The sequence below is a fragment of the Lepisma saccharinum genome, chromosome 4 (genome assembly GCF_977018435.1).
Source record: "Lepisma saccharinum chromosome 4, izLepSacc3.1, whole genome shotgun sequence".
NCBI classification, from domain to species: domain Eukaryota; kingdom Metazoa; phylum Arthropoda; class Insecta; order Zygentoma; family Lepismatidae; genus Lepisma; species Lepisma saccharinum.
This window is the reverse complement of record NC_139232.1, coordinates 59,293,142-59,319,354: the sequence shown is the minus strand read 5'-3', so window position 1 is coordinate 59,319,354 and position 26,213 is coordinate 59,293,142. Positions and strand designations below refer to the sequence as shown.

The 26,213-nt window shown below is 37.9% G+C and overlaps 1 protein-coding gene across 2 annotated transcripts; it reads left to right on the top strand.

Moving 5' to 3' along the window:
* The first annotated feature begins 1,132 nt into the window (after positions 1-1,132).
* Positions 1,133-25,934, top strand: LOC145986487 (uncharacterized). Of its 2 annotated transcripts, XM_083120555.1 has the most exons (7): positions 1,133-1,205; positions 4,324-4,503; positions 5,584-5,689; positions 8,054-8,197; positions 15,962-16,215; positions 18,970-19,296; positions 21,655-25,934. In XM_083120555.1, exons 2-7 carry the CDS (start codon positions 4,345-4,347, stop codon positions 25,549-25,551), a joined length of 4,887 nt encoding a protein of 1,628 aa, XP_082976681.1. In that variant the 5' UTR covers positions 1,133-1,205; positions 4,324-4,344; the 3' UTR covers positions 25,552-25,934. The 2 variants fall into 2 exon arrangements, with proteins under 2 accessions (XP_082976681.1, XP_082976680.1); XM_083120554.1 differs by lacking the exon at positions 1,133-1,205 and having other exon boundaries at positions 4,245-4,503.
* Positions 25,935-26,213: the final 279 nt, after the last annotated feature.

Below are 26,213 nucleotides of genomic sequence, written 5' to 3'. Positions count from 1 at the left end.
ACATTTGAATCAATTTCTGAACGTGTGGGGTCAACTGCCCTCTCACGTGTCCCCTAATCGCCGCCACTGTTCAGGAGTTATATTGACAAATGAAGAAATTAAAAGCGAACTTCCTTCAGGTAGTACATGTTACTTTTCTACTTTCATCCTCAGAGAATCTAAAGGTTAAATAAGACAGTAATTATGCCTGTAGTTTTGTGTGGATGTGTAACGTGGTCCATCACACTAAAAGGGACAAAATTAAGAATTTTTGAAAATAATATCTTAGAGAAAGATATTTTAACCAAAATAAGAGGAAGCAACAGGGAAGTGGGGTTTACGTATTAATACTGAAGTGCTAGTATATTCATCCAATGCATTAGAATAATGATATCAAAACGACTTCGATGGGAGATAGAAAGGTTTACAGGACTCTTGTTGGGAAACCTGATGTAAAAGTCCTGTAGAATTGTAAGGATGGCCAAGAATGGGTTGATCTTAACCGGGTTAGTGCCAAGTGGAAAAAATATTACTGCGGCAATAAACCATCGGGATATGGATTGTCAGAGAGTTAGATAGTTCGTTCATTTGTTTCATTCTAGTGATTACAATTGAAAAGTTAAGTGCTTCTATGAAATTGAAGTTGCAACACTTGCTCAAGAACAACGTAATTTCTCAATGAAAATGACTTGACTCATACTAGCTCTCTAGCCAGATAAGAAAGGTTTTTCTTCTAGATTAAGGTGAACAAAGTTCAATATTCTTTCCATTTAAAACGCATTACATCAATGGTAACTTGACAGCGTATCATTCTTGCAGCGCGGCAATGTTAGCGTCTCTCTGCTTATTCTGAATCTTCAGGTCCGCTCTGGAAACTATCTATCTGTGCACACTAGCAAAGCAAAATAAATATCTTTACTTTGGGCTGAAATCGCTGAAACTGATAATGTTTTTGATGGATTCAGAAATAAAATGATTAATATATAAACGAACTGAAGTCTTGAATAGTTTATAAAATGTCTCACAGTAAACACAAAGTTTCATAGTATGACTTAGTTTTCAGAGTTGAAGATGGTAGTGTAAATAATTTTCTTTGCACGTTAGAAAATAAATTTGATGCCTGAATTTCCTATAAACATACAACAGTGCAATAGTTTTCGGTGAAGTATTGTAGCCTCTAGTAGTTTTTCGATGATTGTAGCTAACAAGGCATTGAATCTTAGCAGGTAAGAATTTACATTTTCTGAAAAGCTCAACACAATGGCTTGTTTTGTAACACACATTGTATTCCAACTATTTACCATAATGATATTAAAAAATACATTGGCTTATGAGAATATGTTATCAGCATTTAAGTAAATATTATGCAGATTATTTTGGTGACATTGTTAGTAACTCATGATGTAGAATTAAGCTGCAGTTCATAATATTCTCACCTGACACAAAAGCAAACAGTTCTTTTGCGTTTCGTCTGAAGCATTGAACTTTTATAGTTGCATATAATGACTAACTTTGTCCAAACACAATGCATGAAAATAGAAATATAATACAAAAAATTGTTTTCGTATAGAATTATAGCCTATCGCGTTTTGTAAAACTATTGTCATTTAAAACTTGCTTCAGGTTATCTCAAACCTAACCTGGGTATATGATTTCGAATTGCGTATGATAGTGTGCAAGGGCAGACTTGTATCAGATTTTTAGTGTTAAAGACAGTAGCGGGATTGTATTTTGAAGTGTTATTTAGGGGTGACAGAATATTCTAAAATATAAGTTTACGAACCATTCAAAGATTAACCGTAGATTAGAGTGAAGTCATATCTGTCAGTCACGATACCAGGTAATTCATTGATTGATTGAATGAATTAAAATGATTGGGTGCGTCAGCACATTAGATCATTTTGCACCCTTCAGTGTATGTGGGGAACAAGGACGTATTTAGGGGGTCCGGACCTCTCCCCCTCGAAAGATTTATCAAGTACTAAAATTAAATAATGAAAAAATATTCGTTTAGCATTTGTTGTATAATTTCCTCTGAACTTATTGGAAGACAAGGATTATATTGGAATCATAGGGCTTTGAAGGACACAAAGAACGTATTTAGGGGGTCCGGATCCCCCACCCTACCCGAAAGACTTTTGAAATACGAAAATTAAATAATGAAAATATACTCGTTTAGCATTTGTTGTGATTTCCTCTGAACTTATTGTAAGACAAAGATTATATTGGGATCATATGGTTTTGAAGGACAGGAAGGACGTACTTAAGGGGGGGGGGGGTCCAGGGGTCCGAACTCCCCGAAAGACTCACCAAGTACTAAAATTAAGTAATGAAAGTAGTAGCATTTGTTGCATAATCGATGGTTATTAATTTCCTCTGAACCTTTTACAAGGCAAGGATTATATTGGGATCATACGGCTTTGAATGACTACAAAGAAGACTTATGTACACTACTACTCAAAATAATATGCGTAAAATATTAATCAGAAATTTACTTTTCTCCAACTACATGTAACATCATTTTTGTTATTCGATAAATATTAAATTATTCATCTATTTGACATTAATTTAATTTGCCAGGGCACTTGTTTTTATGTAAATTATTCCGATCTTAACTACAGATAAGCTACGTAATGTATATGCACTCTTATAACTGTATTCTTGTACAGTCTTTTTACCTAATCGTGTAATAATAATATAATATTAATTTATGTATTATAATTAGTATTAATTTGATTTATAATTATTTTATTATAGCTAAACATTATTATTATTATTATTATTGAGACACTTGGTTCGCCCCCCCCCCGAAACAGATTTCTAGATACGTGCCTGGTGGGGAAATAACCCTTTACCTAAAATTCTTACTTGAAAGGGGTGTAAAAAGCCACTTGGAAAAAATTAAAAGTGCCAGGTTGTAAAATGACCTACACAAGACAAACACAACACCACCAAGAAAATGAAGAACAAGATACGGGTATGCATGGATGTGTTGTTTTCCTTAGTTCTTCATCCACATTAAGTTCATGTTCCGGATATCCCTCGAGCAAATGAGAGGAATTTTTTGCTGAAAGTTTACAATACAATAGTGAATGTCGTATAGGCACATGCAATCATAATATCAAGTACAGGCGGTGGGTGAGTGATGCTCACTATTTTAGCGATAGAAACTGCCAAAGTCTCACGTGTAATTTGAAATCAATATCCTTCACTCTTCACTGAATTCAAGCTCAGGTTCCCTTCTTTTAGGGTGTGCTGACCGGCTATGTTTAATAATGGGCATGCCTCAGTAGCGGCACCAGAGGGGAACAAACGGGCGGACACCCCCAGTCGAACCGTCTACCTTCCTACCGCCCCCAGCAAGCAAGAAACCCTGTATAAGTAAATGTTATTTTAGCTCAAATATGCATTTTAATGGTATATCGTGATATAAAATATTAAAAAAACCTCCCTCTCTGCATTCGCGCCCTTTTTTTGTCACTGACATTGCGGTGATTTATACTTCCTTCTTATTGCTGAGTCATTCCCTAACATGTACAGTCACCGGAAATAAAAATGGGACACCCATATCCTGAAATACACACTTCACCGCAACGCGTTATGTGTGTTGCCTAACTCTACGGTAGTGGCCGAACTTGCTATTGGAAGTTTGCTACTGAAGTGCGCTCATCGCCTTAAAGTTAGGCAACTAAGGAATTGTAGGTTTATACAAAAGTAAAGTAAAAAAAAAAGTAAAGTGCTCCCCTGTGCATAGCACCACGCCCTGAAGGCGTATAGGGGGTGTGAGGGTAACGCCCACTTTATACAAAAGCCTGAAAATAATTCAAAAATTGAAATTTTGTATACAATTCATATCAAAATTTACATATCATGTGAGAAATGTGTGTATAAAATCAATCATTATTTTTACAGTGTAATTTCTATTTTTTTACTTTGAAGTACAAGTACAATATGATCATATGTACATAGCAGCAATTCGTTGTTGTTGTTATTATTATTTTTATTAGCAGAGCAATTTACGACATGAATTGTATGTTTGTTGTCACAGTGTGGCAGTAGGAGCAGTTCCTGACACTGGCCTTCAAGGCAACAGTTGACGTGCATTATTTAAAGCATGTTAACAAGAATGAATTTAGTATTTACATCTAGTATACATGTACTTCTTATCTCTTATAGCAAAGCCTAAGTAACTATGTTCTTGACACTGCTTATCTGCAATTACTACGTCTTATATCATTGTCCGCAAATTACATACTTGACGATTTTGGTCGTACACAGAGAACCATCAACAAGTCGGTTGAAACTGCGACTCGTATTTGTGACTGTTGTATTTTGTTATTTCAGGTGATTCGAGACTAATCTCCAATGTTCTACTTTTGTTTTCTTAAGTGTGTATTTGTCGGACTTTATATTGCAATGACTCGTGCTGAAAAAGAAATCCCCCTTCCACACGATGTGGCTGAATCTTGGGAAGAAGCATTTACAATTTGCAGAAAGCAGGGCGCGTTCCTCTTGGGTAAAAGTGTGAGTTTTTAAACTTCTTTTCTAATTTTAAAGTATAGAAGAATGGTAACACTGTTAAACCTTGTTTACATGTTATTAAAACATTAAAATGCTGACCAAGGCGAAATTTTTATAGTATAAAAAATATATACGCTAAAAACTTGACTTTTCCACCCTCTAACAGGGTCTTCTTCAGATGAATATTCACCCTGTTAGAGGGTGGAAACGTCAAGTTTTTAGTGTATATATTTTTTATACTAAAAAATGTCGCCTTGGTCAGCATTTTAATGTTTTATAGAAGAATGGTGTAATAGTATGTTTGAGATATAAAGTTTTTTTTCAGCGGATGACATATACTTTGTTGAATTCCTTTTCTAGTATTGAAAATATTAAAGTTGTAATGAAGTTTGTTTCTGTATAAAGAAATAAAGTTGATTTATGTAGTAGCGGAAAATACTTTGCAGATAGTCTATTGAATTATTTGTGTTTTATAAAATAATTAGTGAAAATTTAAAAAAGTTAAATAGGTGTTTGCTTATGCTGTCCTCTTTTTACTTTTCTGTCACCTCCTGCATATTGCAACATGCCGTAAAGATCCTGCACATTCACTGCCATTTTGTGGAGGTGATGTGATTAGCACCATGCTCCAACCCCCTTTATTACCCCCGTGCCTATTTATTAGAGGCTGGGGAACCCCAGAGTTGCTCCATGTAGGGACATCGCTGGGAAAATTCCAGCCTGAAATCATTCTCTCCCTAGACACCTTACTGACTGGACTACCGCGTATCTTTCCTCTATTTGGAAAGGCATAAATAATTTTAGACCAAATTGTGCAATTATCTATACCCCTACTACATGTTTTATTTTAATTGCAGACAAGGGGAGATAAAAAAAACAACTTAATATGTAGGTACCAAGATAAAACATGTTAGAGAAACCCCACTTCGGCTTAACTGGTGTTGATTTAGGAAGTAACTAGAGAACATCATATTCTATTAAAATGTAAAGTTATCATTTGAAGCATTTTTAATATGGAGAAAAATTAAATGAAGGCACAGTATTTATTTCTTTGATACGAACCTTGCATTTTATGTCTTGCAGACTCTGGAAGAACCTGGAAGCAAAATTAATGAAAGTGAAACTGGCTTGTGGATATCACTACGAAGGTCTTCAGCAGGTTACATGGCGTGGAACGAAAGTTCCTCTCGTAAGTGTGTAGATTTATTTTTATCAGTTGAAAGTAGCAAATATAATAAACCGATCATCAAGTGTGTTTCAGAATAGAATGCAATAATGAAGAATATAATTTATTTCTAGTGTGGGCGTTTACAGCTGTACATAAACATTACAATAATAGCACATGTCAGTGTGCGAATTAAGGGGGAGATGGCGGGGATTTCCCTGCCCCCTACCAAAAAATTATCCCCGTCAAAAGATAATTATTTTTATCCCTGCCAGGAATGTTTTCATTCTCCTCAAATAAAATGGAATTGAAAGCATACACTATGCCATTTCTTAACTATGTAACGAATATAACTGAAAAATCATTCGTGTCCATTAATGGTCCAGTCATCAAATATTTCCCTGCCGAGAAGTATGTCGCCTTGTGGATTAAAGAAGGACACCATTCTGAAATCAACCAACCTTGTGGATTAAAGAAGGACACCATTCTGAAACTAACCAACCTTGTGGATTAAAAAAGGACATCATTCTGAAACTAACCAACCTTGTGGATTAAAGAAGGACATCATTCTGAAACTAACCAACCTTGTGGATTAAAGAAGGACACCATTCTGAAACTAACCAACCTTGTGGATTAAAGAAGGACACCATTCTGAAACTAACCAACCTTGTGGATTAAAGAAGGACACCATTCTGAAACTAACCAACCTTGTGGATTAAAGAAGGACACCATTCTGAAACTAACCAACCTTGTGAATTAAAGAAGGACATCATTCTGAAACTAACCAACCTTGTGGATTAAAGAAGGACACCATTCTGAAACTAACCAACCTTGTGGATTAAAGAAGGACACCATTCTGAAACTAACCAACCTTGTGGATTAAATAAGGACACCATTCTGAAACTAACCAACCTTGTGGATTAAATAAGGACACCATTCTGAAACTAACCAACCTTGTGGATTAAATAAGGACACCATTCTCCAACTGACCAACCTCACCAAACATGTATTAAAGTGTTCACAAGAAACTTGTAGGTAGATTAAATGGACATTAAGTTTGAACCTGGTAAAATAAATTTTGTCAAGCTTTCGGTGTTGCTAGTTCGATAACTCTTTTTTTATGTGTGAGTTTGGGTTTTCTTAGCATGTAAATATACTGTTTCTATATTACGTGTAAATGTTACTATAAGATTTAACAACCTAGGTTAGAACCAACCAATGTTCTAAGGTACTTAGAAGTCCCGGGTTCGATACCCGGTGGAGGCACATGGCACAATGGTTCGGATCCCACTTTAAACTGTAGGTACAGTCCCGATTAGCCTTACTGTGCATAAAGTGGACTTGAAACACCAAATCAATCAATTAATGTAAGGTACTTAGAATCGCAAGGTAATTGTTTCGTTTATTGATTGGTAACATATATACAAATTTGCATACCCAAAAAGATAATTCCCAAAATGAATTCACCAATAAGCCACTGACCCCCCACAAAAAAGAAGAAAGCTTAATTCGCACAGTGGCACATGTTATCGTATCCCTCTCTGTGTCCCCCTTCCCTCTTCGTTTATTACGAGTTCACCATTGCTACCCTTTCTTTTCCTCATTTTCATTCTTATCTTGATTTATTGAGTACTTCTTGTTAGTTGTTTCAATAAACTTTTTCATTTCTTTTCACTCTCACCTCTCAACAAATTTGCGATATTTTATCTAGATACAAGTATATTGTAAAGAATTTCACTGATTCCTGACACACTACCTCGCCGTTGCTACCTTCATTATCGCCTCAAGTTTAGATTCCTTTATGCACCTAATATATTTTGTCTTGCAACCCTGATTCCATGCACTGTAGAAGAATGTGGAATTTCCACTTTTTTCCTTACATATAGGACATTTTGCGCTACCATTCTCCCGTTTTGCGTTGGTATTGTGCTCACGCCAAGTGTAAATCTTCGTCTCCGTTTCCAATCCTTAAGCATATCTAAAAAGGAATATTATTTTTGGACAAAACGATACATTATAGAAATTATTTTGAGCATCAAAATGTGCCTCCACACAAACCTACAATGGTTACCTTTATTTTCTTTCATTGGGCGATATTTGGTATTTTGGTGACAGCATTTGTACTTCCGTAATTTCTAAGGTATGCAGTACTGGTAGCAAAATTTCCAGTTTCGAACGTGGTTCTGAGGTTGGTCGTGTGACCACGTTATGGTATATTTATTTTGAGGGCTCCTTACTTCGCTACATTCCTGCCAAAACAAAACCCTGGCGAAAAGTGTACCCATAAGTCCACAGTGCTAAAACATTGACTGTCTCGGACAAGCTAAAATATATGCCACTTGAATTTTTAACATGCCTAATTTTGATTACTCTATTATTCTTTCGCAGAGATAATGACGCATACCATGCTCACGAAGGATCTGTCCTGGTCGCCCAGAAAAAGATGTTCCATATGGATAATGGGAAAGATTCGTCCGGAAAAATGCATTTCCAAGCATAAATTTATTTGCATCCCTGGCAATGAACGAGCTGGTAAGATGATCTGAGGGCCTTCAGTTTGTTCAGATTAGATTAAAAATTATCAACAATGTGCCCAAGAAAATATAGCCCCTAACTTTTTGGTTCAGCTTTCCGAGAAAGATGGGCCACATTCGTGAGAAAATGGCTTAACATAGCATTTCTTCTTCTTACGGCGAAGAGTGACAGTTTCGCACCAGGCGTGTTTTCATTTCCATGTCGTCCGAATGGGTACTCCTACTGAAAACAACAACAACAACAACAACAACAGGGTTTCGACTTTTCCGACGACCAGGAAAATCTTTAACGTGTCCTCTTTCTGTTCGTGCGTTTTCTGCGCCATCGGGAGTTTGATATACCCAAGAGAACAAATAAAATTAATACTCCCATAAGCGTAATGTATTTCTCTTTGCCCCCCCCCTCATCCTAGCCATCCTGGTCCCGCAGCCTGCCGTGGAGGGTCGTGGAGGGGAGAACCTCCCACCTGAAGACGTAAATCCTTTCTACATACCCTAAGTACTCAATCCTGAGCTTGGTTTCATCAAGCAACTTTATCAATTCGAAAAATTTACTAACCCCGTTATTTCTTCGCTCGTCTAATATTTTTCTTCTTTCTTCTTCGTTCCTTTGTTTCCCATGCCGTTGTATTTACAGAAGGCGTAACGTGGAAGTGGTTTATACGTGTTATGTCACATTCGTGTATTTTTTCAATTGATCCCGTCTTCAATTACTGTCTTCATTTCTCTGTAGCTTTCGTAGTTTTCAGGCTATTCACATTTTGCGATTTGTTAGATATACTTCATCCTGGTCCTGCCGAAGAGTTTCTCCCTCTAATTTTTCCATCGGTTAATGTTTTTATTATTCGTTCATGGCTTATGGTATGGTCTCCGTCCCGCACCTTCTTTGGGCTTCTTTCGTTATGTGAGCGTCTCAGGATATCTTCATAGATTGGTCTGTCTATTCATTTGATCTTCAACATTCTCGGCCTCCCCTATACAATAGTGGTAACGTCGCCGCATTGTAATCAACAAGGGATCCAGGGTTCGATAACCGGTGAAAGCGCATAGTGATTTGGATCCCACTTTAAACAGTAGGTTCAGTCCCGATTAACCTTTTCGTGCATAAAGTGGACTTAAACTCAAACTTCAACATTCTCCATTCTCCACCACATTTCGAAGGCTTCCAGAATTTTCCTTTCAGCTCCAGTCACTGTCTATGCTTGTCAATTAAAAAAGTGAGATTGTTCACAAACCCATTTCTGAAGTGTCCCCCAGCTCTACATTTTGTATAATGCAAACACTGGCCAAAGTTAAAGATTTTTAGCGATGACCGAATTTGTAGACTATGATTCTCTTGATGATTCACATTGTTCCTTATTATCACTGAGCGCTGATAATTCGTTACGAATAAAACAAAGAATTATTTCTGGTGGAACGTTTCAGCTTTACTTACGAAACTTTAATCGGGCTACTAAAAAAATTTTTGCTTGTTTTATTTGGAATGAATTATCAGTATTGTACGCTATTACTTCAGACGCTTGAGTTGTGGTAGCTAACCATTTGAGCGTTTCCACACACTTCATATGGGCCGTTTCTCAAGGGCTTTATTATCGATTGCGTTGATAACTCTTTCGAAAGAGACGCATGTAATGTGTGGAAATAACATTACCATGACAATATGCAAGTTAATTTGTCGATAGCGTAGTGTTTTAGATAACTGCCAAGTTATTGCACATTTGATTTCTTGCGAAAACTCAGCACTTTTAATTCCACGTGAAACTTCAGGTGTAGATTCCATCAACTTCTCTAAATAAATATTGCACGCTTCTATTTATACCAGTGGCTTATGTTGGGTTCAAAACCTGGACTATCTCTTCATATCATAATGTTCGAATGGGAGGCTCATTAATATAGAAACAGTAAGGAAAGGATCTCAAGTATTTCATGGTTATTTATAAAATACAAAGGGCCATGTTGTGAAATATTTGTGTAGGCCTACGTGCGAGAATAAAATACATAATAAACTTCTTACCTTGAATATTTCATTTGAACAGGAAGTGCATTCTTCTCTTACAGACCTCTGCGGTAAAATGGTTATTAGTACAGCGTACTAGAGGTGTTCGGGGTTCAAATCCAGGCCTGGGCATGGTTATTCTTTGTGAATATCCCTTCCTCAATTTCATCGTATCGTCAGTCATCCTCGTCGTCGCGATTAGCTAAAGTGGCAGAAAAGCGACGCTAAATAAAATAAACTAAATCAAATCCATTCTGCTCTTCTTTGGGATGCCAGAGGCCTGCATATCTTCACGATCTTAAGCTTATCCTCATACATAAGCCGAGTAAATTGTTTAGTCAATAGTTCGTTAAATATATCACCCATGTTCATTCACGACACTACGCAGCACAGATCATTCAAAACGTATATGTCACTCACTCAATACACTAATAATCTGCGCAGCAAGGTACGTAATTTTCTTAAATTTCCTTCAACGCGGTCAACCACTCTCCTCCAGTCATAAACAAAACAACCGAAGGGTTCAAAACTTTGCCACAATTGTAAAGCATGTTTGTTTGAAGCATAGGCGTAACTAGGCGATTTTCAGGTTTGTTAGCATTTACACAAAGTTAAGTCCCAAGTTACGTCCATGGGTTGAAGGTCAACGTGGCCTCTCGCTTCTGCATGTGTTCAATGGGGCAGTGTTGGCCCAGAGGAAAAAAAATCCCTGTCACTTTGCCATCCTTTTCCCATTCCTGTAATTGTAGTTTCGTTTAAAAATTTCCCTTTCCTGGGAAAAATCCCATTCTGGTTAGCAAAGGTTTTACCTCCGTAGTAAAATGAAGACTTCCCTGTCCAGCATTTGGGCTTAGAAGCCACTACAAATACGTCACCGATCGCCTCCAGGTGCTGGTTGGGGAAGAATCAATCTAAATGATGAAGCCTGGTGATAGCTTAAAGAAAAGAAGCCCATGTACTATCGGTTTCTCCCGCGGTCTTTATTTGAGAGACGATTATTTTCTACATTTACTCTAGGCTTCAGAGATAGACTAGCTAGCCTAGAATATACGCGCCCGATTTCTACGTATTGTAAGAATCAATTGTAATTCACTGGTAAAATACATTATTTCTTTTCACATAGCCCAGCGTTAATGCAACAGTAATTATTAACAAAGTGGTATATTATTTATTGAACATGTAGGTTACCATTTGGCTATTTTGCCCAGGAACCTTACTTTCCGACTATATGGGCGATAGTTTGGGCCGCCACCTTAAACCCACCCATGGATCTTTCCGTGTAATTTGGGTCTGAAATTATGGTTGAGATGTAAGACTGGTTGCAGTTCTTGTAAGAAACACTGTGTGAAAATGCTGAAAAGTTGTTTACAACCTTGCACCGCAATAACAATAAATATAATTGACATTGTTGTAAATAATTACGTTTCACGGATTTCTGTCTTTGTGTACACTATTTTACACCGATCTCCTTCTCCGTATATACATATTTACGTTACAATCCATTAACAACTGCTCCCGGTTGCCTTTTGCTCCGAAACAAAGAAATGCACTTAACAGGACTTCATTCTACGAGCGCACTATTTAGCATGGCGGTAACCCGCTCTCACAGTTTATCACGCAAGAGTCCCTACGCCGTCCTCTCATTCAGTAATGTACATTTTATCTGAGCTACGAGCGCACTATTTAGCATAGCTAACCCGCCCCCACAGTTTATCACGCAGAGGTCCCTATATGCTCACTCTCCGTATATATCTATGCATCTATCTGGCTCTGTTCAACTGTATACAATCCATCCGGCCTTGTATCTGAGTATTTGAAAGAGCGTAACAAGTCGTAACCCAGTCCCCCAACCACCGGAGGGAAGGCCATATTGTTACATTTCAAACAGGAAGCCGTTGAGGGAAAACAAACCGCTGACCTCCCCGGCTACCGGGTAAAAAGCAACTTTGGGAAGAGCATTTACAAACATTCAAACTTTTACACACACACACATTTTCCAGCTGTGTGCGTTAAAACCACACAGCAACATGGAAAAACTTACTACCATTCACATGATGCACCAACTCAAAAAGTTCTTGTCTCAGATTTTCCAGCAAGATAGCGCACCACCACACTAACTAACTAACTAACTAACTCTCTAGCCTTCTTAAACCCGAAGGTTCATGGCTGCAGCAACACAGGCCTTCCATCTGTCCCTATCTTGAGCAAGATCTATATAATCTTTTCCATCCCTACCGATTTGCCTTAGGTCCATCTCGACGTTGTCCCTCCATCTTCGTCTTGGCCTTCCTACTGGTCTCTTACCATCAGGTTTCCCAACAAGAATCCTGTAAACTCCTCTTTCCTCTCCCATTCGTGCCACATGGCCTGCCCACCTAAGTCTTCTTGATTTAATTATTCTAATAATGTCTGGACATGAATACAAATTATGTAGTTCTAAATTATGTAACCTTCTCCACTCACCTGTCTCCTCATCCCTTTTAGGTCCAAAGATTTTCCTAAGGATCCTATTTTCAAATACTCTCAATTTATGTTCCTCTTTCAATGTAAGGGACCAAGTTTCACACCCATATAATACTACAGGCAATATTACTGTTTTGTATATTTTAACTTTTAGTTTCTTAGATATTAAACGAGAAGACAAAAGTTTATGAAGAGAGAAGTAACATGCATTTCCTGAATTAAGCCTACTTTTTATTTCCTCTTTAATATAATTTTCATTTGTTAATATTACTCCTAAGTATTTGAATTTGGAAACTGTTTCAAACGATTTGTTATCAATAATTAGATTTTGATTATTACCTAACACTTGGTTTCGGCCTGTAAGCATATATTTAGTTTTCTCTTTGTTAACTTCCAAACCTATCTCTTTAGCAGTTTTGAAAAATATTTTAGCATTATTCTTAATTGTATTCACATCATCCCCCAGTAAGTCTACATCATCTGCATATGCTAACAACTGAGTCACACCATTTAATTTTAGTCCTTCTTTAGTTTCGTTTACCTTCCTAACAGCATATTCTAAGGCAAAATTAAAGAGCAATGGAGATAATGCATCTCCTTGTTTTAACCCATCATGAATTGTAAATTTGTCAGACATATTAATACCCACACGAATTTTACTTTCGGTTTCACTGGTGCATATTTTTATCATACTAACAAGCTTCTTAGGTATTCCAAACTCTACTAATATATTATATAATTTATCTCTTTTGACCGAATCATATGCTTTTTTGAAATCAATGAATAGCTGATGGACATTTTGATTATATTCCCACTTTTTTCAAGTGTCTGTCTGATGTGAAAAATTTGATCTGTAGTTGATCTGTTGCGTTTAAATCCACATTGATAATCACCTATAATTTCATTAGCATATGGGGTTAGTCTTGTTAAAAGAATGTTAGATAATATTTTATATGTTGTTGAGAGTAGAGAAATTCCACGGTAATTATTGCAGTTCATTTTATCACCTTTTTTAAACACAGGAACAATTATGGATTCTTTCCACTGTTGAGGGATTTCTTCTTTATTCCATATTAAACAAATTAATTTATGAATTTGACATATTAATGAATTTCCACCATATTTAATTAACTCAGCTGGTATTAAATCAATGCCAGGTGCTTTGTTATTCTTTAGCCTTTTAATAGCATCTTTAACTTCAGTCAAGTTAGGTTCTGCTGTGTGGACTTCATTTACTTCTGATTTATCTCCTACATGGACATTTAAAAGGTCATTAAAGTAGTTCTTCCATCTATTTAGAATATCGCTTGGGTCAGCTAGAAAATCACCGTCTTTATCTTTTATCAAGTTTACTTTAGGTTGCCACCCCTTTCTAAACTCATTTACACCTTTATATAAATCTCTGATATTTTTATTTTTGCTGTTTATTTCAATTTCGTTAATTTTGCTTTTCAAGTATTCTCTTTTTTTACTTCTAAACGTGCGGTTAACTTGTCGCTTTATTCTATTATAATTGTTTAGATTTGTATCATCAGAGTTATTTAACCACCTAAGTCTAGCCTGATTTCTTATTTCTATTAGATTATGACATTCATTATCAAACCATGGCATACTTTTTCTTGGTTTATGGTATCCTATACTTTCTTTAGCTGCTGATTCTATTGCATTACGTATGTGCTCCCAATTCTTATTTACGTCTCTTTCATTTATATTTTCATCATCATTTAAATCCTGCAAAACATCAAATCTATTTGACAGTTTAATTTGGTAATCTTTCTTAATTCTTTCATCAGTAAACTTTCCTGTATCAAATTTTAGAACTTTTAGATTTTGTTGCTTATGATTTATCACTGAGAGTCTTTCTCTTAATTTAGCAATTACTAAATAATGGTCACTGGCACAGTCAGCACCTCTATGTGTACGAACGTCAATTATACTAGTATGCCTTCTCTTATCAATGAGAATATGATCTATCTGATTATGAGTTTTATCATCTGGAGAAGACCAGGTATATTTATGGATATCTTTATGTTTAAATGTGGTACTTTTCACAATTAAATTCTTTGAGGTTGCAAAAGTAATCAATCTTATACCATTATCATTACTTAATTCATGAAGACTTTCTTTACCAATCGTGGGTTTAAATGTCTCTTCTTTGCCAATCTGTGCATTACAGTCACCTAACAGAATTTTCATATCATACTGAGAAAATTTATCAAAGACCTGTTCTAACTCTGTATAAAAATCATCTTTAGTATTATCATCTTTATCTTCCGTTGGTGCATGTATGTTTATTAAAATAATTTTACACCACCTACCCTGTAAAACTGCATATGATATCCTATCATTAATAAATTCTACTGTTTTAAGAGCTGAGATAATTCTATTATTTATGAAAAAGCCTGTTCCAAAATTATGATTTTCAGTACCACCATAGAAAAAAGTATAATTTTTAGTTTTACAATTCCCTTCTCCTGGCCACCTAACTTCCTGGACAGCTACTACATCTAATTTATACTTGACTATCTCATTAACTGTACACTGAAATGCCCCAGGCCGGTAAAGGCTCAGAACATTCCAGGTGCCTAATTTAATATCCTTATTCCTAACGTAGATCTTATCCTTAGTCCAGGGACCTCCCAAAGTAGTCCCCACCCGGAGATCCGAACGGGGGACTATTTTACCTCCGGAGCACCACCACACTGTGCCAGGATTGTGAGAGATGTCCTAAATGCAACTTTTCCAGCATGATAGATTGGTAGGGGTGGTTCAATTACTGGCCTTCTAGGTCCATAGATATTTCACCACTGGACTATTTGTGCGGTTATGTCAATGGCAAAGTGTATCAAACTCCTGTGATTAATAATGATGATATAAGGACCAGAATAACCAATGTCATTGCCACTGTTGAAGGAGACAGGTTACGAAAAGTATGGACAAAGATCAAATAATTTATAAATGTCGTTCGAGCAATCAGAGATGCACATATCGAAGTGGACTGAACACTAAAAAGAATTTTACTTGGTGCATCATATGAACCGCACTATGCTTCCCTAGGTTAATTACAATTTTTGTTGTTAAAAATGTAAAATTGTAAACCAACTTTATGGCCATCCAAAGTGCATGAAGAACGCAATTTGTGGGTTTTATTTGAAGCATAATACTCAAATAGAAAGTAATTGTTAATCAGTTAATTCCCAAATAGCAACTGCAACTGTTAATTTTTCAGTTAAGTAACTGTAAATGTCCAAACATCGGTAATACACGTAGTTCCTTACCAATTTGTATTCATCTCAATTTCAGATGCTCTCATCGAAAAACCCGTTTTCAGCGTTGTGTTCCCCTCTAGCGGTCTGGATGTAAAGAAGAACGATCCTGTTGTGGAAATCAAAGCAAACAGGAAGTTTCAGGGAGGCACAGTTAGGCTCCACTGCGATTCAGGAAACGACGGCTTTCATTACTACCTCGTGCGCGACGGAGTTCACCTGGGACGAAGGGACGCACTACACATCAGCAAGACTGGGCTTGCATATACTAACGTTACTACCACGCATGGGGTATCTGACTTTCACCACGTCTTATAGTATTATATTGTAGCTAACGTTGTCAGTAGAATATTCTAGTGTAGGTTAGTATGGGGCAAACAACATCTTGGCCACCATGATCACCCGATCTGAATACATTGCTAGCAAGTACGTATCTAGAAATACATTTCGGGGGAGGTCCGACCAAATGTCTCAATAATAATAATAATAATAATAATAATAATAATAATAATAATAATAATAATAATAATAATAATAATAATAATAATAAGTTAATTAATTAAACTAAAATATTTATTAAATACGTAAATTAATTAATATTGTATTGTTATTATTACATTAATAACTATAAGACTGTATATGAATAAAGATATAACAGCACGTAATCATTATGTAGCTTACGTGTAGTTAAAATCGCCAAAATGTGTATACAAACAAACAACTGTCCTGTCAAGGAAATTAATGTCAAATGTATAATGAATTGAATATTTATTGAATAACAAGAAAGGAGTTAGATTCAATTGACGAAAAGTAAAATTCATTATTATTATTTTATGCAGTAGTATTGTGCTTAAATCTTTGGAGTATCCTTCAAAGACGTTTGATCCCAATTTCTTGGCTTCCAATAAGTTCGGCGGAAATAAAGAACCTTCGATTATATAACAAATGCTAAATCAGTATATTTTGAGTATTTATTTTAGAACATGGTATGTCTTTCGGGGAGGGAGAGGGTTCGTATCCCCTGAACCGCTCCCTAAATACGTCCTTCATTGCTTGTTAAAGCTAATTTCAGCATTTTATTGATCTTTAATTATTACTTTGCTTGCTAATGAAAATCAATATTATTATTGAATGTCACCTGAGTTGTTTTGTAGAATTCAGAATTATCTTTCATCGTTTCCTATTTACCTTCCTCTCTTTGCTGCTAGCACGTCAATAGCGGATTAAGGACCTTCTCTCTTCGAGGAGAATGACGCATATTTAAAACTTTTGCCTGATATATTTATTTAGGTTTATTGTTAGTTTTCGATGTCGTCTCCATTGTTGATTGACGATTTTTTGTTAATTTTAAATGGACACGATAGATCGATCGCCATTTAGTCTTAGATTAACTGGCGATTTATTGTTTGTTTCAGATCGTTCCCCTCCTTACTACCCACTTAATCTTATGATTGTGTGTAATGAGTGTACTACGAATATGCCTTCTGCCCATATTTGCGAATACAATTTCTATAATCAACTTTAAAATTTTACGGAATCACATAAAGATTTTTAAAGAAACCCTTAGAGAGAGGTAATTCACATCACAGAACAAATTAACGCACTGCGTATAGCATGCAAGGATTTTTTTTGGAATGGATATAGAGAATTATATCCACTAGAATTATAGAACGATCTGGAGAACAGTGGCGTGGTACGTAAGCGACTATCACAAAAAAGAGTGAAGATTAATGCAGTTGGTCGTCCATTTGAAACAAAGTTCAATTTGCATGTGGAATTTCTTGGACTAAACGACTTTTCTATCAACTTCTCTATCTGCGTTGCTTACATGTGTCTGACCATGGCATCTGTTGGTATATTGAGTTCTAGGCCCAGAACAAGCTTAACACGCTGATTAACATTTAAATACTTTAAATTTCGACGTGTAGTATTACGCACGGGCAGTGGCGGTGATTAGGGAGGCGTGGGGGGGTGCAGCCCCCTCAATTTTTGCCACTTTTGCCCCAGCACTATCCTAAATAGTAGGTAATACCAAGGGAAAGTAAACTATTGTTGCCCCACCTGTTTTGGCACCTTGATCCCCCAGTTTTGGAATTCAATGGCAGTCACTGCGCACGGGATAAAATACTTTTTTATTATTACTTGAAAACATTGCTTAAAGTGCTTAAATTCACGCCACGCCCCTGCTGGGTAATTTCAAGATGCATACTTAAAGAAAACAGTTTAAGTGTTAAACTTCTGTCCTCTAGACTTACATCTCAAAATATTTTATATACTCTGTCCTAGGAGTGTGTGGAGCAAGCGAACGGAACAAGTCCTCTGCGCATGGAGTGACTCGAGAGCGCTCGACCAATGATCGTGGGAGCGGGGAAATATAGTCCACGCGTTTACTTCGTTCACGTCGAAGAACTGAAGAATGCCGCCGCCACGAACGTGGGTGGGGATAAATAGCGGGCAAGTTGTTTTCGTCCAATCACACTCAACCTTCAGCCAATGGGCGCAGACGTCATTCTGCTCGTTTACTCCACGTGGAGTCTCAGTCACATGACTGCAGATACGCTGTTGCCGTACTTTGCAACTTCAATGTGGAGATTGTGGGAAGGTGTTTGTGCGTGGAGGGACAAGGTGGCGTAGAGTAGATGTGTGGCAACACTGTGCGTTGAATGTGATTGTTGCAGCTGGTGGGCGCGCTCCGTCGACTTCAAAGCCAGGCGGTCGTTAACGCTAGCGCGTCGACTATAAGTGCATGAAGCGAGAAATGCGGCTGCAGCTACCACGCGTTTGCAGTAGCACACACTGCTTTGCTCGGCCCGATCGCTTTCTTCCCTTCTCTAACGTTATGTACGACGTTGCTTCACAGACTCCTGGCTTCCCTTTGTTGTTATTACGGATCAAAGTTAAAACTCTAGTTTCGGTCTCCGTTATAAGGTTCAACTTATTGTATAGGATAACCTAAAGGTCAGAAGGTTTATCCTTGAACAGTTCCCGTCACGGTACTTCCATAGTTACCAAATTAACAAAATTCTCCTCTGTTCTCTGTGACAGGAATATGAGAAATTCGTACCTGGAATCTATTGGTGCGAGGTGTGGGTGCCGTTCTCAAATAGCGTGCGATCGTCCAACGCGATCGTGTTCCTGGATGGCGGATCCCTCGCTACAGCGGCAGTCGTCACGTTGGAGAGCGATACTCAAATGGAGGAAACCCTCAACGCTTTCTGGGACACCACGAACAACGAGCTTCGCGGGAAGTTGCTGGAGAGGATTCCAGGTATAGAAGGCGCCTCGGAGAGCAACTGGAAATTTGTCACGGCAATCAGCGACAAAGGGACCATCAGAGTTGTCTATCATTTGTTTCTGCGGGGTGATTACCAGGTGAGTGTCACGTGCTCTAACCTAAATTGCCTTAGAACTATTTAGAACATTTTCCTTGAATTAGTTCACTATGAATATAATTGTATCCGCACGGAAGTTAGAAATTGATGTTTGAAGAGGAATTGACTTTTGATTAACGGTTTTTAGAATGCTTGTTATCAGTGGCGGCGATTGTGTTCCAAAACTGGGGGGCAAGGGCAGTTTACTTTCCTTTGATACATAAGGTTTAGCATAGTGTGAGGGCAAAATCGCTGCCGCTGCTTGTTATCTATCCTTCATTTCCATAACCGGTTAGGGACTGGTCGGGAGGGGGGCTCGAGCCGGTGCGTCGACCGACATCCACTCCCGAAAACTGGCATCTTTTATTTCAAGTTACAAGATAGCAGACAGTATGTTATTTATGTACTTAATACAGAAATAAATTTCAATTAGGTTGTATTCGAACAGGATAACAGAAGTAAAAACTGCGTGAGATCGAAAAGAAATGAGTGTAAAATGCAAGAACCAGGTTTTCATATTTTTCCATTGAATGCAAACAATAAATGGCTCCACATTTTTCAAAATTCCACAAATAAGATTTTTATGTGAGAGGTACAACAAAATACAACGTAAACTTTATTACTAAAATTCAAGCATACCCTATCAAGGGGTGTCGGATTAGATACCCGGTGGAGGAACATAGTGTTTCAGATCTCACTCTAAACTGTAGGCCCAGTCCCGATTAGCCTATCTGTGCAAAAAGTGGACAGAAAAACAAAAGTTCAAATTCAAACCAACCCTAAAAGTCCTTTACTTAATATTTCTTTTGGCCAGACAAGACAGATAATGGTAAAAATTAAGAGGCAATACACGATGCAAGTTTTGCAGTATAAGGTGTAAATTGCATCAATTTCCGAGTGTTTTCCTCCAGACTGTTCATTGAAAACATATGGTATCCATCCATATGCTCCACAAAAGCACTTTGAACTAATTTATATAGGTGAAAATTTGTTCTTAAAACTCCTGAACTTATTCTTATAATAATAATAATACATTACTGACCTAGAACTGTATTGATTACGTAATTTGAAAAGAGGAAAGTGTTCGTTATACTAAAATCCACGACTTTTGTCAGTTACATTATCAAATTTCTTATTTTTTTAACAAGTTAGAGTTTTGCATTTTCAACGAACAGATCCTGCGTTGTCCAGAGTATATCCAAGTCAATTAGTTGGTTTCTCTTGATCTTGTAAACTACTAATACACGAGGTAGGCGTAGGGGTCGCCACTTTTTCAATCAGTTTATCCGCCACACTACTGCCATCCAAGAGACAATAAAAATTAAATAAACTTTTACCAAAAATGTACAGATTGGGTATAAACTTGGGGGGGGGGGGCAAGGACAGTTTACTTTCTCTTGGTAGATAAGGTTTAGCATAGTGCGGGGCAAAAGAGGGGGCCAACTGCCCCCCCCTAATAGTCGCCACTGGGTATAGGTATGATAAATGTGATTGCAAGTTCCCTCCCCTAACAATATTTTCTTTTCCTTTCCTGCCGACTCATTTTTGGGTAGCAAACTATTGTTCAGTAAATTATAAGGGCAACTATGTACAAGGTAAGAAAAAATTACAATTTTTAATATATATTCTATTGACTACTCTCCTTAACATCTTTCGTAAAATTTGTTTGATATAGGTATTCTGTAGTACAAAATTATAGACCCATTGAAAGAAAGAACAATAACACGCATGTGCTACTCCAGAATTTGGAAATATGTCAGTATCTTGATCTGATTTTTACAATTTATGAAGGGACTAACATTTGCTTCTATCTTGTGTTACGTTACTTAAGTCAATAAACATGGGATATAACAGTGTTTAACTTTGAATATTTTTATTAAAAATACGAGAAACTTGGTATCACTGATGTTAATTACAGTAGTAAATTCATCACCTTTTACTTCAGTTGTAACACTTAAGTGAGCGACTAGAGTAATTTTAGAGAGAGACGCTGTTAAACTGTGTTCCTTCTTTCTTGTTGATTTTGGAGTATTTAAAAATCATTGTCAAGAATTGAACTGAATCTGTAGGTGATGGGCCATTCATGTGTCTTTTTTTCTCGCCTGTTTTTTTTAATTCTAAACCTAAAAGATTTTACATTGGTAATGTTTCGGGGGGAGGGGTTGAGTCATCAACCGTCCCCACGGACACTCTTCTTGGGTACACCATTAATAACCTGACTCAAAGCAATCGTTGATGTCATGAAATGTTTAATGCCTTACTTTTTCAAGTAAAAGTAATTAACCAACTTTAAGTTTAAGAAACTGATATAAGCTAATTTTAGATATTTTAGAGTTGCCATTTCCATTACTTCTTGCAGAAAATGGAAAATGATGTTCGGAGACGCAGAGACATCAAATTCATTCAAAAATGCGACGAGGAATTGTTCTCAGCGTTACTTTTAGGAGAAGAGAAAGCAGTAACCATCAAGTGGCCGGACCACGGCGTAACTGACAACATTGTGTCATCTGAACCTCAGTGTCTGACAACCAACCACCTTTTGGTCACTAGAAAGTGCACACTGGATGGAAAATTTGGAGCTATGTGGGATCCGACAAAGAAATCTGATGAGTTTGCTGACGTAGGCTGGTATCCAGTTTGCCGTTACGTCCAACCCAGTTTCGAAGCGATCAACAAGTGTCCTCCGGGCTATAGAAACGTTGCCGAAGTTTGTGTGTTGGTTACCGAATTCGGTTCTTGGGATTCTACTGTCAAAAAGTGCCAGAGATCTGGTTCCCCTTACAACCTGTTGGATATATATGAGATTAAAGATCGAGGTGAGTTTTTCTTCAAGGAAGTTGTGGCGGAGTTGAAAACCATGCGTATTGAGTCTGTGTGGTTGGAGGCTCGAAGGAGGTATCCGTTCGGTCCTATAGTGAGAATGTTGCCTGGAAATCCCCGTTCGTACGGTACGAAGTATGAGAAGTTAAAGGATTATAAGCAAGCACCGTGGGCAGGATCAGAACCTAAATTGCGTGGAGATTGTCTTACTATGTCTTTGTCAGGTAAGCTTGGTCCTACTTTAAGAATGGACAACTGTAATGTAAATAGACCAACAGTTTGCGTTTTGGTATTGGATGAAAACATGCTCATTGAACAAAGCTGTCCAAAAGGCTTTTACACTAGCCGTTACTATGAGTACAGAGATAGGTGCTTTGCCAATAAGAAAGTGGATGTTGGAGTAACTTGGAACCGAGCAGTTGAGTATTGTCCAGAAGGTTCTACTTTAATGCAAATACCATCTCCGTACTTGAACCTTCTTTACAAGTACGTAGCTAAAGATAGCAATAGCAGAAGCAAACGTGACTTGTGCTGGTTTGGTGTAGAGAAAGACAGCAGAGAAAGAATCATCTGGACCAAAACAGGAGAGCAGGTAAGGTACGTTAACTGGATCAAGAGCACCAACTTTTCTCTGAGCAAAGGAGCTGTAGCGCAGAACGGCTCTTGGACTCTGATGTCAGTTAAGGATACTCTGAACTGCGTTGCCTGCGAGAGAACAATAGATATTCCTGAACCACAGATGTATCTAAAATACAATGAAGTAGAAGATAAGCTGCAGTTGGTCGTTTTTGGCATGCATGGTCTTTGGAAACCCTCATCTTCTTCCGAGGGAATATTTTGCTTCACTGACGACACAGAGAAGTTAATCAGCAGGGTTGACATAAAGAGACCAGTTGAGGACTCCAAATGGACTCAGAGTGACTTTCAAGGATTCGGCACAAGGAATCGGCTCTCTTTGCAAATACGGAAAACTGTGTTTGAATTCAATCCTGACGATGGCACTGGGCATTATTGGTGCGAAGCGTATCGTTTGAAAGATTTTGAAACCATCTGGACAAGACCAGCTCTCGTGGTTAAAAGGCGCCTAGGTTTTGCCTTAACGTTGGACGTAAGAAAGCGTTGTTGGGCTGATGAATGTGAGCCAACTTATTCTTCTCTATATCGGGACATTGCCCAAAAACTTGAGACGAAACTGTGGATCAGGACTGATATAGCAATGAAGCGTATTCTACATGAAGGAGCAGGAAATGTAAGAGCCTTGTTTCATATTTGGATCCGTAGGTCTTACAGCAGATGGAGCGAAGAAGAAGCTTATCTTCGTCTCTTTAACGCAATTTTATATGTGATTCAGAGTGAAAGTTCTTACACACTTGTTTCCTTAAGAAGTACCAGAGGATGTTTACCTTCGAGGACCGAAGACAAACATACACCTGGAGGTTATTTGCTCTGGGACAAGACACATGTAGGAGTATCCGTCACTTCTCAACAATTGTGCTTGCGTGCTGACGGAATGCCAGTTATAAGCACATGTGAAGGAAACTTTACCACTGGTGGTTACTGGTCGCCTCCAACAGGGTCCTGCGAGAACTTTACAGCATCTGAATTGACGGTTGCACTTCATCGACTTGCCCGTTATCAAGATGGCCAACTAAACGAATTCACTTCCGGACTTACTAATCTTACTTCTTCCCCTGATCTTCTCACAACGGTCGATCTCTACTACACAGCGTTGGTACTGAAAAAAATTGGAATGTCCGCGCGACAGTTGGCTGCAAAATCTACAATTGATGTCATATCCAAGATCATGGAAAATGTGCTGACCTCCGACAAGAAACGCATCATAACCTCTCAAGAGCTCTTGAACTCCTCTAACATACTCCTGGATGGTTTTGAAACTATACTGCAGAATATGCAATTGGAAAATTTTGCTGGTTTCGTTCAGAAAGTTACTCCGAAAGTAGCAGTGCTAGTTTCAGATCCGACGTACGGTAAATTAACTGGTATAGCGCTTGTGAGAAAGAATACTTCTACCTTCCAACAGAACGACCTAACTTCATATACCATCACGCCGCTGTACTCAAACAACCTGATGGACCTCATTGTAGAAATGAAACCGGACGTTGCTGTTCTCTTACCAGAAGAAATACTGCAACACACTGTCAACGGCTCGCGTCCTAGAATAGTGATATCTCTATTCAGTGATGATCTCTCATTCCAAGTTGCAGAGAACCGAACTGGCAATGCGACACCAGCGCTACTTTCGAACCGTGTGAATAGCAGAGTGATAAGCGTGTCTCTCCCAGGAATGATTTCCTCAATATTACCAAAACCCATACCGATTCTCTTTCAACCATTCCACAAGAACGACAACACCACAGACAACAAAAAGCGATGCGTATATTGGGATTTTGAAGCAAATAATGGTCTTGGAAACTGGTCAGACAGTGGTTGTATCTATGCCGGCAACATCTCCTACGGTTTGGACGTGTGCGTGTGTACCCATCTGACGCACTTCGCAGAGCTGATCACCCTGCCTGAAATAAGAGCTGAGATAGCCGAGCACCACCTATCGTTGCTGAGCACTTTTACAATTTTAGGTTGTATTCTCTCCCTGATTGGAATTACAGGCATCTTTGCTACAGCCGTCTCCTTTAAACAATGGCGGAACCGACTCGGAAGCAAAGTCTTGCTCAATCTAGCCACAGTTCTTTTCATAGAGATGACTCTGTTCCTTGTGGCCGCTTCTCAGTCGGATATTTCCGGTACAAAAACATGCATATTTTTAGGAATGTCGTTACATTATATTGTCCTTGCTTCTTTCTGCTGGATGTTGGTAATTGGAATCCTTCAATATTATAGATTCGTAAGAGTATTTTCAGGAGGAAGACCACCAAATGTCCTTGCGAGGGCTTCCTGGTTCGCCTGGGGAGCACCATTAATTCCAGTAATCATATTGTTATCCATTGATCCTGCACTGTACGACAATGGCAGCTCTTCGTTTTGTTATCCATCCGGTGTTGCTTTTTATGTTGCTGTTCTCCTTCCTGTCTGCATCGCCCTTGCAGTCAACATTGCCATATTTGTGCTAATTACCTTCACGTTGGTCTCCGGAAGGAATAGCGACCTACGCAGTAACCAGTCAGAGTATAAAATCGCAGTTCACCAGTTGCGTTTGTGCATCCTTTTGTTCTTCCTTCTGGGTCTCACCTGGGTTTTTGGTATCTTTGCTATCGGAGATGCTACATTGGTTTTTGCCTATTTGTTCTGCTTGACAGCTTCCCTTCAAGGTCTGATACTATTCCTCTTTTTCATCCTCTTTGACAAAACAACAAGAAGTATGTGGGCCACTCTTATTCAGGAAACCTGGTCGTCAACAAGAAGGAGAAAAACTGTTAGTCCTGCTTCTTCATTAACAAACATTTCGCGAACAGATTAAGATGAACAATGAACTACAACAATGGGAGGAAAACTCACTGAAGTAGTTATTGATTCAGTTTTCATTAAGCAACATCCACTTTTCACCAACAGTGAAGAATTAACTCAAATTTTTATGCTTGATTGCACCAGATATTAAAGTGACTATAGTAGAAATATAGGAGGGAGGTATTCTCTCTTCATAGATAGTATACCTTGTCAGCGTTTTACAATATTGTGAATGATATTGCTCCCGCAGTGATAATTAACTTTCATAGATATATATATATGTTTATGTGTATATTTAAGGCTATCATAATGTTGGTGCATGTATGTATGTGTGAGCAGTGTGTGTTTGTACATGTATAGACAGAGATATTGATACAACATTATGTATGTACCTAATCCATGTAAATTTATATTAAAATTTCAATTTTGAAAGCAATTACTATTTTTTCAGGATTTGTTGTTGAAAAGATGGTCACACTGTTGAATGATAAGTCCTAAACAAACTGAAATTAAACTCTATGGTGCAACAGCCCTTTGAGAACCAAGGCCTGTCAAGTGGCTTTTCATTGGGTGATGCAGTGCTCAAAGTCAAGGGGGATGTGGGGAGTGGTATCCCCCAGCTCATCGTCTCCATGTTAAGCCACAGGAGCTCCTCCCCCCCCCCCCCCGCTAACC

Coding starts and splice junctions, on each gene's coding strand:
- LOC145986487 (XM_083120555.1), top strand. CDS start 4,345: ATGTTCTACTTTTGTTTTCTTAAGTGTGTATTTGTCGGACTTTATATT. Junction 4,504..5,583: donor CGTTCCTCTTGGGTAAAAGT/GTGAGTTTTTAA, acceptor TATGTCTTGCAG/ACTCTGGAAGAACCTGGAAG. Junction 5,690..8,053: donor GTGGAACGAAAGTTCCTCTC/GTAAGTGTGTAG, acceptor ATTCTTTCGCAG/AGATAATGACGCATACCATG.